The sequence below is a fragment of the Trematomus bernacchii genome, unplaced genomic scaffold (assembly GCF_902827165.1).
Source record: "Trematomus bernacchii unplaced genomic scaffold, fTreBer1.1, whole genome shotgun sequence".
In the NCBI taxonomy this organism is placed as follows: Eukaryota; Metazoa; Chordata; class Actinopteri; order Perciformes; family Nototheniidae; genus Trematomus; species Trematomus bernacchii.
Window position 1 is genome coordinate 10284949 of NW_022987582.1, and position 15786 is coordinate 10300734.

The 15786-nt window shown below is 42.7% G+C and overlaps 1 protein-coding gene across 1 annotated transcript; it reads left to right on the plus strand.

The window, feature by feature from the left end:
* The first annotated feature begins 1110 nt into the window (after positions 1-1110).
* On the plus strand, positions 1111-15315 carry ctnnb1 (catenin (cadherin-associated protein), beta 1). The gene is made up of 17 exons (XM_034127418.1): positions 1111-1276; positions 7563-7613; positions 9173-9397; positions 9527-9780; positions 9870-10108; positions 10474-10675; positions 10805-10949; positions 11082-11185; positions 11375-11509; positions 11679-11882; positions 12105-12263; positions 12465-12584; positions 12893-13043; positions 13188-13309; positions 13529-13589; positions 13972-14222; positions 14519-15315. Exons 2-16 carry the CDS (start codon positions 7601-7603, stop codon positions 14184-14186), a joined length of 2349 nt encoding a protein of 782 aa, XP_033983309.1. The 5' UTR covers positions 1111-1276; positions 7563-7600; the 3' UTR covers positions 14187-14222; positions 14519-15315.
* The last annotated feature ends 471 nt before the right edge of the window (positions 15316-15786 follow it).

Consider the following 15786-nt stretch of genomic DNA (forward strand, 5'->3'; position numbering starts at 1 on the left):
ACTTAAAGGACCTTGGCTATGCCCATAGATCACTAATCATTTCTAATGCCTGAATCTGCTTTTCAATGAAGCCAAGACAAATGTATTGAACAGTACGTTTTTTTTTAGTAATGCATGCATTGTTTGATTGGTTAAGTCTGTAATACAATTGCCTGAACTCTTTTTCTCACAGTTAAAGCATGAAAACAGTTGTGATGAATCACTTCCTTGAAATATTCCCTTAGCGTGTGAGATGTTATCTTATTCACAAACAAAGACATTTAGTTACAAACAACTATTCACTGACAATCACTGACTCACACATTCCTCACTTACACAAGCCTGTTGACTGACTTTTCTTTGCCTGTAGGCTAATTCACAGGGTTTTGTTGAGGAATCTCACAGCCAATGAACTCCTTGCTAAATGTACACACAAATTACACGAATTGAATGGCCAAAAGCATAAGGGCTAAACAAAGCCACTTCTCAAGACCACTGACATCTGACAGAGCTCCATTGTCTATTTATTGACTTTTTTTTTTTTAGTCTAATAAAAAATCTTGTTGAGTTTTTGATGTTTGGACTGTTCATTATTGTATCTCATGTTGTGACTCTTGCCATCCTCCAGCTACTTGAGTAATACAATGTATGGTGGCAAAAATGAAACCCTGACTTTGCCACTGAATTGGTGAAGTATTTTTTTTTTAACTTATTTTATCTGGGTCAGCTGACAACTGGTTATATGAGTGATGCTGTTTTAATTGAAACTGTCACTGTTTCATAATATTCATAGTTGAGGGAAATTATGCGCTTTTTCACAGTCCAAGAGGTTTAATTTAGGGAAAAGGAATCGGATTTTCATTTTGTCTACCGGAACTTCATTCAATTGTGTATCCATACTCGTGCCCTATACATTTATTGTGGCTTTCCTTACTTAAATAACTGAATTAACACTCACAACCAAGGCATGTGGTTATTGTTGAAGATAATCGAAGTAGATACGTGTAAGAGTCATCGGAATGTCAAGCTTGGTCAGACTCAGATGTAAGTATCTATTTTATTCTAGCGCTCGGCAGGATATGAAACCACTGGAGGTGTTCTTCGGTCTATATAGATGCGCCGCCATCTTACATTTTCCAGTCACTGCTGTTCCGGCCAAGTCATTATTCACTGACTGCGGAGGGAGTGGACGAGGGCTCCCGCTGACGCTCGCCTTCACATTATCCTCGACTTTTTCCATTGCTGAGTGTTTTAACCCTGCAGGACCCGAGTGGACGGACTTGCTGTGTTGACAAGGGTAGGCTTCAACCTTAAAACTATCGGCTCCACTCAGTTTCTCCCTCTTCTCCTGTGCTGGTTTCCCCGCATGCCAGCAGGAATGGGGACTGTTGTTGTGTGCGGGCCGGTCGGGATGCTGCCGCAGCTAGCGAGCCAGCTGCTTTCACGGCAGATATTTGGGATACCAGCCACCGCCTAATGGGAACATACCTATTTCACAGACGATACTAATTTTACATTATTGTAGAGTGGTGTTGGGAAAGCTAAACAGTAGTTATCAATACGCCCAATGTGTTCAATGGATTATTTGGCGTTGCATTTTTTTCAGGAATCGGGAGTTAACGCGGATGTTGTCGTTGCTTGTTTGAATAGTTACCGTTAGCGAACGTTAGCTACGGTTAGTTAGCTAAAGTACTATTAGCCCACTTGTGCTGCTGGACACATTCCTCCATTCTGACTCATGTTTGCTCGACTTCAGTTTCGCCTGTAAGTCGCTTGTTTTTGCAGCTGGTTTAGCGGAACAGACACCTAATACGGGGTGAAGATACGCGCATGTGAAGGTCGCTATATGGTGGTTGTGTGTATAGTCCTACAAGTTAACAAACTACGTTAATTAACCTTCATTAAAGTCACACACTGGTGAGAAGAGTAGTTTACCGTTATTGCTAACATTTCACCAAGTTATTTGAAACTTCGTTAAACAAAAAAACAGTTAAACTGTATCTTATATCGACCTCGCTGTGGAAAGAGTGGCATAATATTGTTATTTATTCAAGCTGTTTTTTAGGTCAATGGTCCGTGAGTGTTTTCCTCTCGTCCTTTTAAACAAAGACCGACAAATTCCTCGCAGCCGCTGTGCTTCGGTAGGAAGGCGAGGAGGAGCCAGGGTGTGAAATCTGAGTCAGTGGTGTTGGAAAGTCAGGGGCAGCTGTGGGGGAGAGGGGGCCACGATCCTGCCGAACGTTTATCATCTGTATAGTTAAAAAGGGGATCTGTTTTTTGTTTGGTTTTTTATTAAATGTGATATTGGATAATTGTCTCTCCGCATGGTCCCCTTGCCCAGCCAGATGTTTGCTTGGCTGCTGCAGAGGGACAGGCGGGTCACTACTTAAAAAAAGTTATATAGGCTATTGCCATCCTGTCGATACTGGGAACGATTTGTTGTATGTGGCTCAAAACGCATTCGTGGCTATATTTCCCACGCCATTGATTACGGTTTTATTGAAAAAAGTGAATGTGGGGACGATGTTGACCTCTCATCCAGCGGCCCCAGATGGATTTAGTTACGGGTGCTCTGCAATGAAACAGCTTTTATTGTATTTATAAAATCACCTTTACTTATCCAATACCACTATTCTCCATTGTTTTCACCCCCCACAAAAGTGTCAAACGTTGTGTTTTTCGTGTGGCCCCTGTGTGAAATCCCGGATCAGATTACACAATGGAACAAAACACCGACAAACCCGGCATCTCGTCAGCAAAATTATCTTTCTTATGTGCGTTAACATTTTTAAGACGTAAGCGTGGGTGTAGGTTACATACGAGACCGGTAGTGGTATTTCTGCGGTGATCCACTTGCAAAAACACTATTACCTTGAACCTTTCTAGTGGTGTGACATTACCTAATACTGTAATTCTTCTCCTTTTTGTGCCCAACTGCATTTACGTAGTACTCTAATGCAACATGTACGTCGGGAGCACATTTAAAAAATGTACAAATATATATGATGGTTTTATTTAGATTCTTTTAAAAATAAAATAAATTATCAAATTGTGTAAAATATATACAACGGTTTTGTTAAACATATATTGTCGACACATTATTCCAAACCACTGACTTTTTTTTAGGAATGCATCTTTAAGGATTGTGTTTTTATATTAATCTCAACCTTTTGAATACCTCTCCCTCCTTTTTTTTTTTTACAAAACTGATTCTGATGTAAATTGTTAAGCACAACAGGGGAAAAGTCACCCTTGTGTAAAAGTTGTGTGGCTATTTCCTGGAGCTCGTGTTCCTCCATCAGTATCCATCATTTAGCAGTTGGAAACAGAGCTCACACTGCGGCTGCAGGCATGGAGCTCATTGTGTTGTTGGCAGCAGCAGCAGCAGAGAGTGCTGACCCTGCACATTACAGGATGGCTAACACCGAGCCGTGGCAGCCGCTTGTGCCGATAATACAGCTGGTTTGGTTCATTAGCTCATATGGATGTATTGAGCTCGGTGTTTTTTTTTTTCTCCAGACGAAACGGACCGTCAGGACTTGAGATGGATGCATCTCTTTTGAAGTTCTGTTTTCAATAATAAAAAACAAATTATTCAACTCAAGCTTAGTGTATTTTTAACACAATCATTTCGTAGTTATATAAATGCCACAGCATGCTGGAAAGAGGCTGTACAGCCAAAGATGTCTGCAGGGCAAAATGCACTTTAGAGGAAGTCTTCGTAAACTGATTAATTATTTTAATGGTAATATGAGACTTTCTTCTATGTACAAGGTAAACCTTGAGGCTCAAGCAAACTCACTTTGTTGCTCAAGTTTGCTGACAGAAGCCTTTTTCTATATTTCTAGAGAAAATAGGAGTGGGGAGTTATGTGCTTACCTGCTTTGAATACATGGATATGCTTTTGAAACCTCCTTTGATTGTTTTTATTAGCGATGTGATTTCTAGGGTTACTGCATTCCCAATTTCATCGGATAAAAGGTGTTTAGAAGTGCAAGATTTTCCACATGGCTTACATATTCATTTCACACTTGCTTAGCTAGCTTCTGATGTGTTAATTTAATTGGTTAAAGTGTGTCCTATTAGTCTGTAGGTGTCACTGTGGACCTGTACTAACCTACTAGTAACCTCCTTTTTTTAGTGGGGTCTGGAATGAAGTCATATTGTGGTAGTTGTCTGGAATCTGTCTGCCTAATCTGAATGAGCTGCACTGTGTGCGATGTAGCATGATCTACATGTGGGGAATCCTGAGTGCCCTATGGTTCCTGCCTGTTATAGGACGCACATGAAGTCTCTTGCAGGAAATAAATGTTCCTGATGGTTATAATAACAGGTCCTAGCTGTGCCTCATCCAGCTTTGTCTACAACTGTTTGAGTTATATTCACTGTGCTCTAGATAGATTCAGCCTATTGGACTGCATTGGTCCCCTTTTCTGTTCTGTGAGGCGGCATAACCCAAACCCCCTCCTCCCAACAGTAGTTATTTACACATAATAAACTCTGGCTCTCCATGTGAACATCGTGTTTTTCATTACTATATTGAGGGCAGGGTAACGGACAGAAGTACACTATTCCTGGCAGTTTGTCCTGGAACAGTAGGTCTGTCATTTGAGTGTTGACCTGGGCCAGTAGTTCTGTGAGTATGCTTCGCTTCATAAAGTTGTGTGCGTGTGAGCATGCACTTTACTCCCCATCTACATTTACATCCTTGTGGTCCAGGCTGAAAAAAAGCTTCTTTGATGGATCTCTCCAAGCATGGCTACATGTGACATTCTGTTTATTCTTTTCATCCCACATACTGCTAAGGACTGTAACTGGTGTGTCACTCATTAGTCATCTGGTTTCAATTGTATGGATTTTGACTCGCCCGGGCACCGCTCTACATAATAGATTTCACATCTGGCTTCAAAGAACCTCTGGTTCAGAGTTTCTTTGGGCAAGCTGCTAGCCTGATATCAAGAAACGTTTACTGTAAATAGTTGTTTTTGTGTTTTGACACTCAGAGCCTGACCGTTAAGATAAGGCTGCCATTTGTCCTTCGCAATTGGAGACCAGACTTTTTTGTTTGTTTGCCTTTTCAAGAAATCACTGGCTCAGTTTCCAATGCCAGATGTTAAAAACCCGCATTTTCCATGTGATTTGATAAATGGTTCCAATGTGCCCTTTGATTGTATGTTTGATTTGTATGCAGCCCTGTATGGGACATATGGCTCCCATTAAGGCAGGGCTAGGTTATGTGAGGGCAGGCCTGCAGAGCTCGGAGGATGGTGTGTGAACAGTGAATTAGAGTTGGTGCGCTTGTGGTTGGAAGCTGCAGTCTTGGAGCCTGACTCAAGATTTTGTTTTAATGACACAGCTGAGCTCGGGTGGTGTGGGCGTGAGAGGAGGGAAGTAATTCCGGGCAGTAGTTTAGTTATCATTGAGTGTATTTTGCATTTTTGGCACCATTTTAACTCCACAAACTCCTACACTCATGCGATCGTGCCAGACTCAGGTTTTACCACTACATGCTGTCTGCTGTGTATTTCTATAAGTCCACTTCTGTTTAAAGGGCGTTTAGTCTCGTCTTGTGCTTTGTTTTCATTTGACTCAGGGTTATCTATTTCTTTTCAGGTACAACTTTATATTTAAACTTTCTTTTACACAAGTCTCCAAAAAATGCGATTGTCTTTGCTGTTGAATGATCATAAATATCTGTTTGTAAGCTTCTCAAACAGACTATTAAATCTTAGCAGGACACTCAAACTGTTAGCAAAGACTTAACGCAAGGTGACTCAAAGGTCAATAACAGTAAACTCTGCAAGCCATAGTGTGCAGCCTACCTTTTTGCTTTTACAAAAATCTTTTGAGAATATCAGTATATTTTGACGGCTGAAACGATATCAGACTTTGTTTTTATTGCTGAGAGAAGCTAGTATCTACTGAAACAATCACAGTGAGTGATCACATCACAAACTACTCAATCAGCCTGTTTACCGCCACCAGCAGAAGGGATGTCGCCCTGATATCATCCCCTTAACATTATGAGTTAATGTTAATGCACTGTCTGGCTGACTTAATGATCTCTTTGGCAGAATGTTGAATATCCTGCACAGTACCAATCATTACAAGAATAATTTGCTCTTTCGGTGGCAGTTGCTTTTTTCCAGTGCGTTTCAATTATAACCTCCAAAATCAGAAATAATTTCCCTACATTCAAATTTCAGTAAGTCTCTCTGAATGATCACACACAGAACTCTGAAATATCAAATGATAGTTTTCATGGCCATTTAAAAAAACACCCAAATCCTTGTTGTAGCTGTCACTTCATCTGACCTCGCAATGCAGTCTGTTGCAACACGCCGTGCAGCATGACGTGGCTGCTCAGAACTTTTAACTGACGTATACTTTTGATGATAAAAAACAAAAGTTGTCTTGTTATTAGTTGAATGATCATATTAGCTCATAGCAAACAGACACACAGTCAGGCACATCATTATTTTCTCCAGTACTGCAGTTGCTATGTCAGGCAAGAGCATCAATGTTGAAGCAGTTCATGATAGAAATGTATACATAAATTAATTAATTTAATGTTATTCTACAGTGTATTAATTTGTTTTCTCAACATTGTATCAGTCACATTAACGTACCATTTAATAAAGGCTTTTGAAAAAAATGTGTAGCCTTGTATATTATTTTGACTGTAGAGAATGAAGAACCAACGTACTGTGTGGGCAGGTCTGTAGTTTTAACTCTGGTTAGTTCACTGCAGGAAAGTCTGTCTTGTTGTTAGTCACTGTACTTTCTCTAGTAAGGTATGATCTGACTCGTTTGTTGCCACACTCTTACCTTCCCCCGGTATATTTAGTTTCATAGCATGTCCTGACTAGTGAGCTGTGATTGAAAAGGATTTGGTCTCCATTTCCTGTATTATTCATCTTGGAATAACCACAGATGTACTTTCGCAAGGGCTTGAAAAAAAGGATTTCTGATTACAGATATACAGCCCTTGTTTCTGTGTCTCATTTTAGCCAGGATTTTCTTCTGCATTTTCCCATTTCCTGGTATTTTTTTTGTATTACTGTCAAAACATTTATCCTTGGGTGTGAGTTGGAAATACCTCCGTTTCAATTTTCCTTGTTTTTCCCCTGAATGAATCCCCTCTCACTCGCTCTACCTCTCCTGCCATCGCCAGTGTTTACTTTCCTGCAGAGTGGTTTCAGCTTCAAAGCCAGTGTAGGAATGTGTATGCCCCCCCCCCCGCCTGCCTCTTTTCTCCCCACCCAATGCTCCACTTCCCCTGTCCTTCCTCACCTAAATAGTTGATAGCCTCAGCACCTAATGCTGGCTTTGTGTGTGACCTGCTGCTGTTTCCACGCCTGGCTTTAACACAAGAAGACATCCAAGGAAGGGAGTAGGAAGGAAGGCACAGGTCACTTGCCTGCACCATTTGCTTTTTCAACAACACTGCCGTTGATTCTAGTAATTCATATCTTAATGTTAAATGTAATGGTGATGTTTAGCTAGAAGGAAAGAGTGTAGGCATGATGGAAGGGCGAGATGCTGCAGAGGCAGTTTGACTGACTGCTTTTTCCCCCTTTCAGATCAGGAAGCTGTGTCGGCCACGGATTGAGAAAGGAACATGGCTTCCCAGGGTGAGTAAATAGTTTTCAGACTAGGGTTGTTTACGATACCGATACCACTGAACGATACCGATACTCAACCGACACATATCGTGATACTTTCATGTTGCATAAGGAAAAAATTGAATCATCCCGCAATTACTCCCATGAAGCGCTTTATGATATAGTTAACATGTCAAATGAATATTAAATTCAATTGTGGGACTTGGACCTTTTAGTACTGAACAAACAATTAAAAACACATTATCTATGAAGAAAACTGATCCTGCAATATCATTTATAACAACCATCAGGCGGGAATAGCACATCTTGTCAATGGAAAAAGAAAATAGCAGCAGTATAATCAATATTCAACCTGAGATTCGACTGACCAGAGAACACATAAAGGATCATGAGATCTCGGCATTGCACATAAAACAAATGGCATCATTAAAATCAACATTTGCCTGATGAAAGAAAACAAATCCCATCACAGTTCAGTTTTGTGCATTCATCTTCAAGAAGATGAGCATATCGGCTCTCTGGATCCAAACGGGCCCTTTCACAGCGTAGGATATCACCTGCTAAACTGAACACTCTCTCGCTTGGCACGCTGCTTCCCTGAACACAAAGGTACTTGGTTGCCATACGAGACAGCATTGGTTGGAGGTTGGATGTGTTGCCACCTTTCCCAGAAATAAACTTCTTGCAGTGGTTACAGACCCCACCATTCAGACTGGCAGTCATATGCAGCCACACTTTAGATTTTCTAAAGTGACTCGTTTGCGGAGTTTCACGGCGAAATTGACATCGTAATTCCGAGGGTTTGGGCGCGAGTTTAAGGATATTATGCCTCACTTTTATAATAAAAAATTGAAAAGATTTATCGAAAACCGGATCTGATTTCGGTACGGTATACCGTAGCCGCCAGTAACCGGTATTTCGGTAATACCGGGAACCGGTATGCACCCCTATTTCAGACACACACTCTTTCACCTCCTTGCTCTCACTAGCTCCGGTTTCATCATTTTCTCTGCATCTCTCTCGCACAAGCACACACTAGTATTAAATGTGTTAAAGCTTGCAGCATTTAAAACGGCCTCTTCTCCTGGCCCAGATTTATGTTCTCATTAGAGCAAAGTGAATTAGTTATTGATTTCAATTTGAAACACAGAGCACATGTAAAAGCAAACGTTATGGTTGAAGGGACTGGTAAATCACACTGTTTTAAGTCTAAACCTTTGGGGAAAAGAATGGCACAGGGTTAGGAATCAATTAATAGCAGTGACAATTTCCTTAATTAAGTCTACATTTAAACTAAAACTGGATTAACCTGTGATTATACTTCCTGGAAACATTGTGTAGACATTGTTGGCTTTAAACTCGAGTTGTGCTTGGAAATGACAAAGCTGACAAACAGTTTTCTGCATTGTGATTGTAGTAAAAAAAACAAGAATTTAACCTGGAGTACCAAATTGCACACGGTGTACCCCTTTTATACTCGGCTACTTCATACATGGTTAGACTGACTTTTCTAAATGTTTTTTATGGTTGTTGTTGCGAGTTTTACTAATGATTTCTTCTGGTTCCAGCTGATCTGATGGAGCTAGACATGGCCATGGAGCCAGACCGTAAGGCAGCAGTCAGTCACTGGCAGCAACAGTCTTACCTGGATTCAGGCATCCACTCAGGGGCCACCACCACTGCCCCCTCCCTCAGTGGGAAGGGCAACCCAGAGGAAGATGATGTGGACAACCAGGTCATGTATGAGTGGGAGCAGGGCTTCAACCAGAACTTCGCTCAGGAACAAGTCCAAGGTAGGTCATGATACTGGATACTATGTTAACCATTCGAGGAGAAGACAGTTTACCGCACATAAGACATGTATGGCCAAAATAGCAGTTTGAATTCCAATATAACAGAACCACTGTGCCTCTGATCTGCAGACATAGATGGTCAGTACGCCATGACGCGTGCCCAGCGGGTGCGTGCAGCAATGTTCCCTGAGACTCTGGAGGAGGGCATGCAGATCCCCTCCTCACAGTACGACTCAGCGAACCCCACCAACGTGCAGAGGCTGGCCGAGCCCTCGCAAATGCTCAAACACGCTGTGGTCAATCTGATCAACTACCAAGACGACGCCGAGCTGGCAACCAGAGCCATCCCAGAACTCACCAAACTGCTCAACGATGAGGACCAGGTAGTTGCCCATGACAACTGTGGCTCAGTATTGGCTCTGAATTGTTGTTTTTATTTTTCCTTTCCTAACATTGTGTCTGTCTGCTCCAGGTCGTAGTAAACAAAGCGGCGGTGATGGTCCACCAGCTCTCAAAGAAGGAAGCTTCCCGCCACGCCATCATGCGCTCCCCTCAGATGGTGTCTGCCATCGTCAGGACCATGCAGAACACAAACGATGTGGAGACTGCTCGCTGCACCGCAGGGACACTGCACAACCTGTCCCATCACAGAGAGGGCCTGCTGGCGATCTTCAAGTCTGGAGGAATACCAGCTCTAGTTAAAATGCTTGGGTATGTGAAAGCAGTGTGGAGGAACTAGTTTCTTGTATATCCATTTATTTGTACCTATCAATACAGGAAGGCAAGGTCCTGTGTGGTAGGGTGTTGTCACTGTCTGTGAATTGTAACAAATATTGTTATGATTTTGATGAGAGTATTTTGAAAACATAAGCACCATTTTATTTGTCTTAAATGGCTACCTTATGATACAGTTTCCCATCAATTGTGAGAAAAATGTGATTGAAACTGGCATTACACTCAACAAAGGCAGAGCATGTGGAGAGGAAGGACCCTTTGAGGAGCTAATCTAATCAGTTTGTAGTTGTGATTATTTCCCAGTGGGACAGTAATCTAATAGGCTGTTGTTTGTTCTGCAGTTCACCAGTGGACTCTGTCCTGTTCTATGCCATTACCACCCTCCACAACCTCCTCCTGCACCAGGAAGGAGCCAAGATGGCTGTCCGTTTAGCTGGGGGTCTGCAGAAAATGGTGGCTCTGCTCAACAAGACCAACGTCAAGTTCTTGGCAATCACCACTGACTGTCTCCAGATCCTGGCCTATGGAAACCAGGAAAGCAAGGTGAGGAGTCAGAAATGTGCTAAATGTGTATACATGTTGCATTATTATGTGTAAGATCATCCACTGGTGGTAAATTGATCTCAGTTTGGTACATACACTAACCTTGTTGTGCTTTCTCCTCTTGTGTAGTTGATCATCTTGGCCAGTGGTGGCCCCCAGGCATTGGTCAACATCATGAGGACTTACACCTATGAGAAGCTGTTGTGGACCACAAGCCGTGTTCTCAAAGTTCTGTCGGTGTGCTCCAGTAACAAGCCGGCCATCGTAGAAGCCGGTACGTTTGGCCTCTTAACATTGAAGTCAATATCATTACACGTATACATTCCTTTTTAGTTTTATAGTGGTTTTTCCCACATGGGCTACTAAATAATAAATACATATTTTCCATCTTTTTCCCTCCGTCCAGGAGGCATGCAGGCTCTGGGACTCCACCTGACAGACCCCAGCCAGAGACTGGTGCAGAACTGCCTCTGGACGCTCAGGAACTTATCAGATGCTGCCACCAAACAGGTGATGAGAGAAGCCCTCTACATTACCTCAGGAGTACATGTTTGTCAGTGAAAGACAGCCCACTTCCCTCTGTGCTCATTTAAAAAGCATTTCTCAGCAGAAAGATTATAAACGTGTATGTATTCATCTTACTGACAAGCTCTTGATATTGTGCCTTCATGCTAACTTCACAATTGTGTCTGTCTCCAGGAGGGGATGGAGGGTCTCTTAGGGACTCTGGTGCAGCTGCTCGGCAGTGACGACATTAATGTGGTGACATGTGCTGCTGGCATCCTGTCTAACCTGACCTGCAACAACTACAAGAACAAGATGATGGTCTGCCAGGTGAGAACACGCATACATTAACTGTTTTCAAATTCTCTCATCTGAACATTTTCACCAGAGATTGCATCCTATATGTAGTAAAAATGCAAGATTTCTAAGCTAAAATATATTTTACATTTAATATTATCCACCCAATAAAAGTGACATCATGCCATCCATCCCTCTGTAGGTTGGAGGTATCGAGGCGTTAGTCCGCACAGTGCTTCGGGCCGGAGACAGAGAAGACATCACAGAACCAGCTATTTGTGCGCTGCGTCACCTCACATCGCGACACCAGGACGCTGAGATGGCCCAGAACGCTGTCAGACTGCACTACGGCCTGCCCGTGGTGGTCAAGTTACTGCATCCGCCATCACACTGGCCCCTCATTAAGGTACACACACTGACTTACCAGCAGCACACAACCACTAAAGCTGTGTTTCCTGTCTTTATTATAAATCTCATTGTTTAGCTCCATCTAATGTATTTACAGCACTTTGTGGATCTGATTTTGACTCTGTTATGCTATATATTATTTAAAGTTATAATTGTTCTGCCTAGTTGACATTTAAAAAGGCTTAATTGACATGAATATGTAAATGTGTCTGTCTCTCAGGCCACAGTGGGTCTGATCCGTAACCTGGCTCTGTGCCCTGCCAACCACGCTCCTCTGAGGGAGCAGGGGGCCATCCCCCGGCTGGTCCAGCTGCTGGTCCGAGCCCACCAGGACACACAGAGACGTACAAGCATGGGAGGCACGCAGCAGCAGTTTGTGGTGAGCACACACACTCAGAGACACTTTGAACACACACCTTCACAATAAACATTAACATGATTTATTGGACATTGGGTCATTTATTTATTTGGCCCAGGATCATGGTCATGTTGTGGAGCACGAGCATCACTGCTGATCTTGGAGAGTGCTGAAGAGCTGTCTACATTAGTACCCTAACTCATTGAGTGTTTGTGTCATCAGGAGGGAGTTCGTATGGAGGAGATAGTGGAGGGCTGCACAGGAGCGCTTCACATCCTGGCCAGAGACGTGCACAACAGAATAGTCATCAGAGGACTCAACACCATTCCACTCTTTGTTCAGGTAAGACAAAAGTTATTCAAATGAAATAATATAAAAAAAATGTGTGGGTCTCGTACTGTGTGATGTGCTCTTAGGAAATATTAACATTTAGTTATGTAAATTATTTTACCTATCATTTTTGATTGACTCGAGAAACTGTGAAAATATAAATGTTAAAGTCATGGCAGATAATAAAAAAAACGATTCTCAAAAACATTAAATGTATTGTACCACCTGTTGTGCTTGAAACTCTGCTTATCGCCTCCTTTCAGATAACATGTGAGTACTGTGGAGGCTGATCATTGTGTGTTTGTCCTGTTTGTGTGCAGCTGTTGTATTCTCCCATTGAGAACATCCAGCGCGTGGCAGCAGGCGTCCTGTGTGAGCTGGCCCAGGACAAAGAGGCCGCCGAGGCCATCGAGGCTGAGGGAGCCACCGCCCCGCTCACAGAGCTATTGCACAGCCGCAACGAAGGAGTCGGTATGTTCACACACACCTTCTAGATGAGGGCTACACTATAGCTATTATGTTCAGAATAGCCAGTCCAGCTGAGAACTGCTGGCGTTTTGATTCTCGTCACCACGGTAGCTGTTTGCCTAACCTGTAAACCCTCATCTCCCTCAGCCACCTACGCTGCAGCAGTTCTGTTCCGCATGTCAGAGGACAAACCCCAGGACTACAAGAAACGCCTCTCAGTAGAACTCACCAGCTCGCTCTTCAGGACAGAACCCATGGCCTGGAACGAGGTACGAAGCCCCAGAATCCCCTCTGTTTTCTAACTGCTAAACTACAGGTTTTTAAAGCGTAAGGCAGGCCTGTGCTAAATGTATATCATTAGTCAAAACACAGGTGCTTGTGCAGCAATTTAGATTTTAAAATGAAAAATAAAAGCCTGAATAACTCGTTGGTCTTAACAAAAACTGATGGCACCCGGCTTACCCTTTCCCCTCTTTATTTCTCTGCAGACCGGAGACCTGGGACTGGACATCGGAGCTCAGGGAGAGCCTCTGGGCTACAGACAGGAAGGTGAGTCACCTCTTCACCTCTGACTGGCTCCCTCTCTCCCAGGAGAAACAGGAGGGACAGATTTATGCTGATCAATAGAATAAGGGGCGAGGGTTTGCTTTTTTATTTTAATTTCTCCATTCCTCCAGCACTAACCACTTTAATTGGCTCTGGACCAGACAAATAAAAACAAAGGCGTACAGTTTGTAGATGTGTTAAGGAACACTTTGTTTCAGTTGAAAGCGCTTCACTGATTTGTTTGTGTTTTGTGTGCTGGAGGACGGACGTTGTGCTGTGTTGTTTGATTGATAATACTACTGTGTGAAGGCTTGGTTTGTTAACATGCTTCTAACAACTGCTCTGCTCCCCCTGCCTCTCCTCCACCCAATCCTTCCTCCCCCAGACCCCAGCTACCGTTCCTTCCACTCTGGGGGTTACGGAGCAGACTCAATGGGCATGGAGCCCATGATGGACCATGACCTGGTGGGGGTCCACCACCCCGGCCAGGACTACCCCCCTGTCGAGGGGCTGCCTGACCTGGGACACGCCCAGGAGCTGATCGAGGGCCTGCCGCCCGGCGACTCCAACCAACTGGCCTGGTTCGATACCGACCTGTAAATACCAAGACCAACATTACACTACACTTTCTACTAGGTAAGAACGCCCTCCCAGCAGCGCTGTGTTCACAGAAGAGTGAGAGGCATTTTTTGGGATGTAGAAGCATGGTGGGAGGTTTTCTGTCTGGATGAAATGGGGGTCGGGACTCGCTCACTGATGAGGCTGCTGCATGTTCAGACTGCTCCTAATTACAAAGCTGTGTGATGTGGTGTGTGTGACGTTTGATCTGTGTGCGGTCGTCACCAAATCCTGTGCCCTGTCTCCTTCCTCTCACCTCTGGTTTTCCCCTCATTCCTGCTTTCTTCTTCTAACGCTTTCTCCTCCCTTTGCAGCTGTATCATGTGATCTGGATGAACCTGCATCGTGATTCGCCCATATGGAGGAGGCGGGTTTTCAGAAAGTGCCTGAAGGAGACTCAACAACAGCAAGCAGAGTTTCTGTCTATGGAAACTCCATTGGGACAAACTAGATTTAAGTGCGGTTCTGTTCTCTCAGCCTGACGGAGGGCTGACTTCAAATCCTGACGTGACACGGATTTTATTCTCAACAGTTTTTGAAAAACCCTTTTTATGTACTTTTGCTTTATCATTTTACTTCATTTGGTCGTTTTACTTTTTTTTATTTTATTTTCTCAAGTCTGTAAGGTACAAACCGACTCTAGCTTGCTTTTTTTCATTACCCTGAATTATGATATTCATCTCTTGTTTTTGCGGTTCCTTGTATTTTAAGTCTCTGGTAGTGTTGAGGTTTTTTTTAGTGGTAATGCTCCATCCAAGAAAAGAATCTGATGACATTTTAAAAGGTGTCCAAACACTAAAGTTAATCAGTTGAATTGTATTCTGATGATCAAGTGTAACATTGTGTAGCTTTTGTATAAAAAAAAACATGAATTTGAAATCATGGTCCAAATATCAAGCTATTTTCTTGCTTTAAAGATGGACACTGATGTGTCTCTGCTGTTCCAAAGGGGGTGTAGCTGACCTAGCTGGATGGGTGTGGCTGTGGAATGATGGGGAGGAGGAGGGCTCTTATTGGTCTGCTGTTACTAAGGGGTGGGGTAGTGGGAGGAGCTGGTTGCTGTAGCCTGCTGTGTTCTGAAACAATAAAATGGACTGTCATTTCACCTGGACCCCTCTTGTCTCATTTCACAAACACTGCCTTCACTGGTTCTTTATCTGAGCCGGTGCCTAGCTGCTGAAGTTGTTAAAGCGTAAACAGTTGACTAGGTAACTGTTAATCTGACCAGGAAGTAGCTAAGTGTTAGCCATGATAGGTGTCAGTATTATGACATAATATACGTTTCTTTGTCTTTCAGTTGTTTTGACTTGATATTTTCAATAATCTATATACTATTTTTTTTTTTTATATTTACGACATAAGACTGTGTTTTCAGATTTGTTTAACATACTGTACTTATATTTGACGTACTATACTATTTTACTTTTTCTGAAATTTCGACGTACAATACTATTTTTTTGTTATTTACGACATATTTAACAATGTTTTTCCAAAATATGTTCATATCTTTTACATATGAGAAAATGCATGCTATGTAAACTAAAGCATGACAGACTATACTTCACTTTTTTCAAATATTTCA

Coding starts and splice junctions, on each gene's coding strand:
- ctnnb1 (XM_034127418.1), top strand. Junction 9,781..9,869: donor TGCTCAACGATGAGGACCAG/GTAGTTGCCCAT, acceptor TGTCTGCTCCAG/GTCGTAGTAAACAAAGCGGC. Junction 12,585..12,892: donor CCATTCCACTCTTTGTTCAG/GTAAGACAAAAG, acceptor GTTTGTGTGCAG/CTGTTGTATTCTCCCATTGA.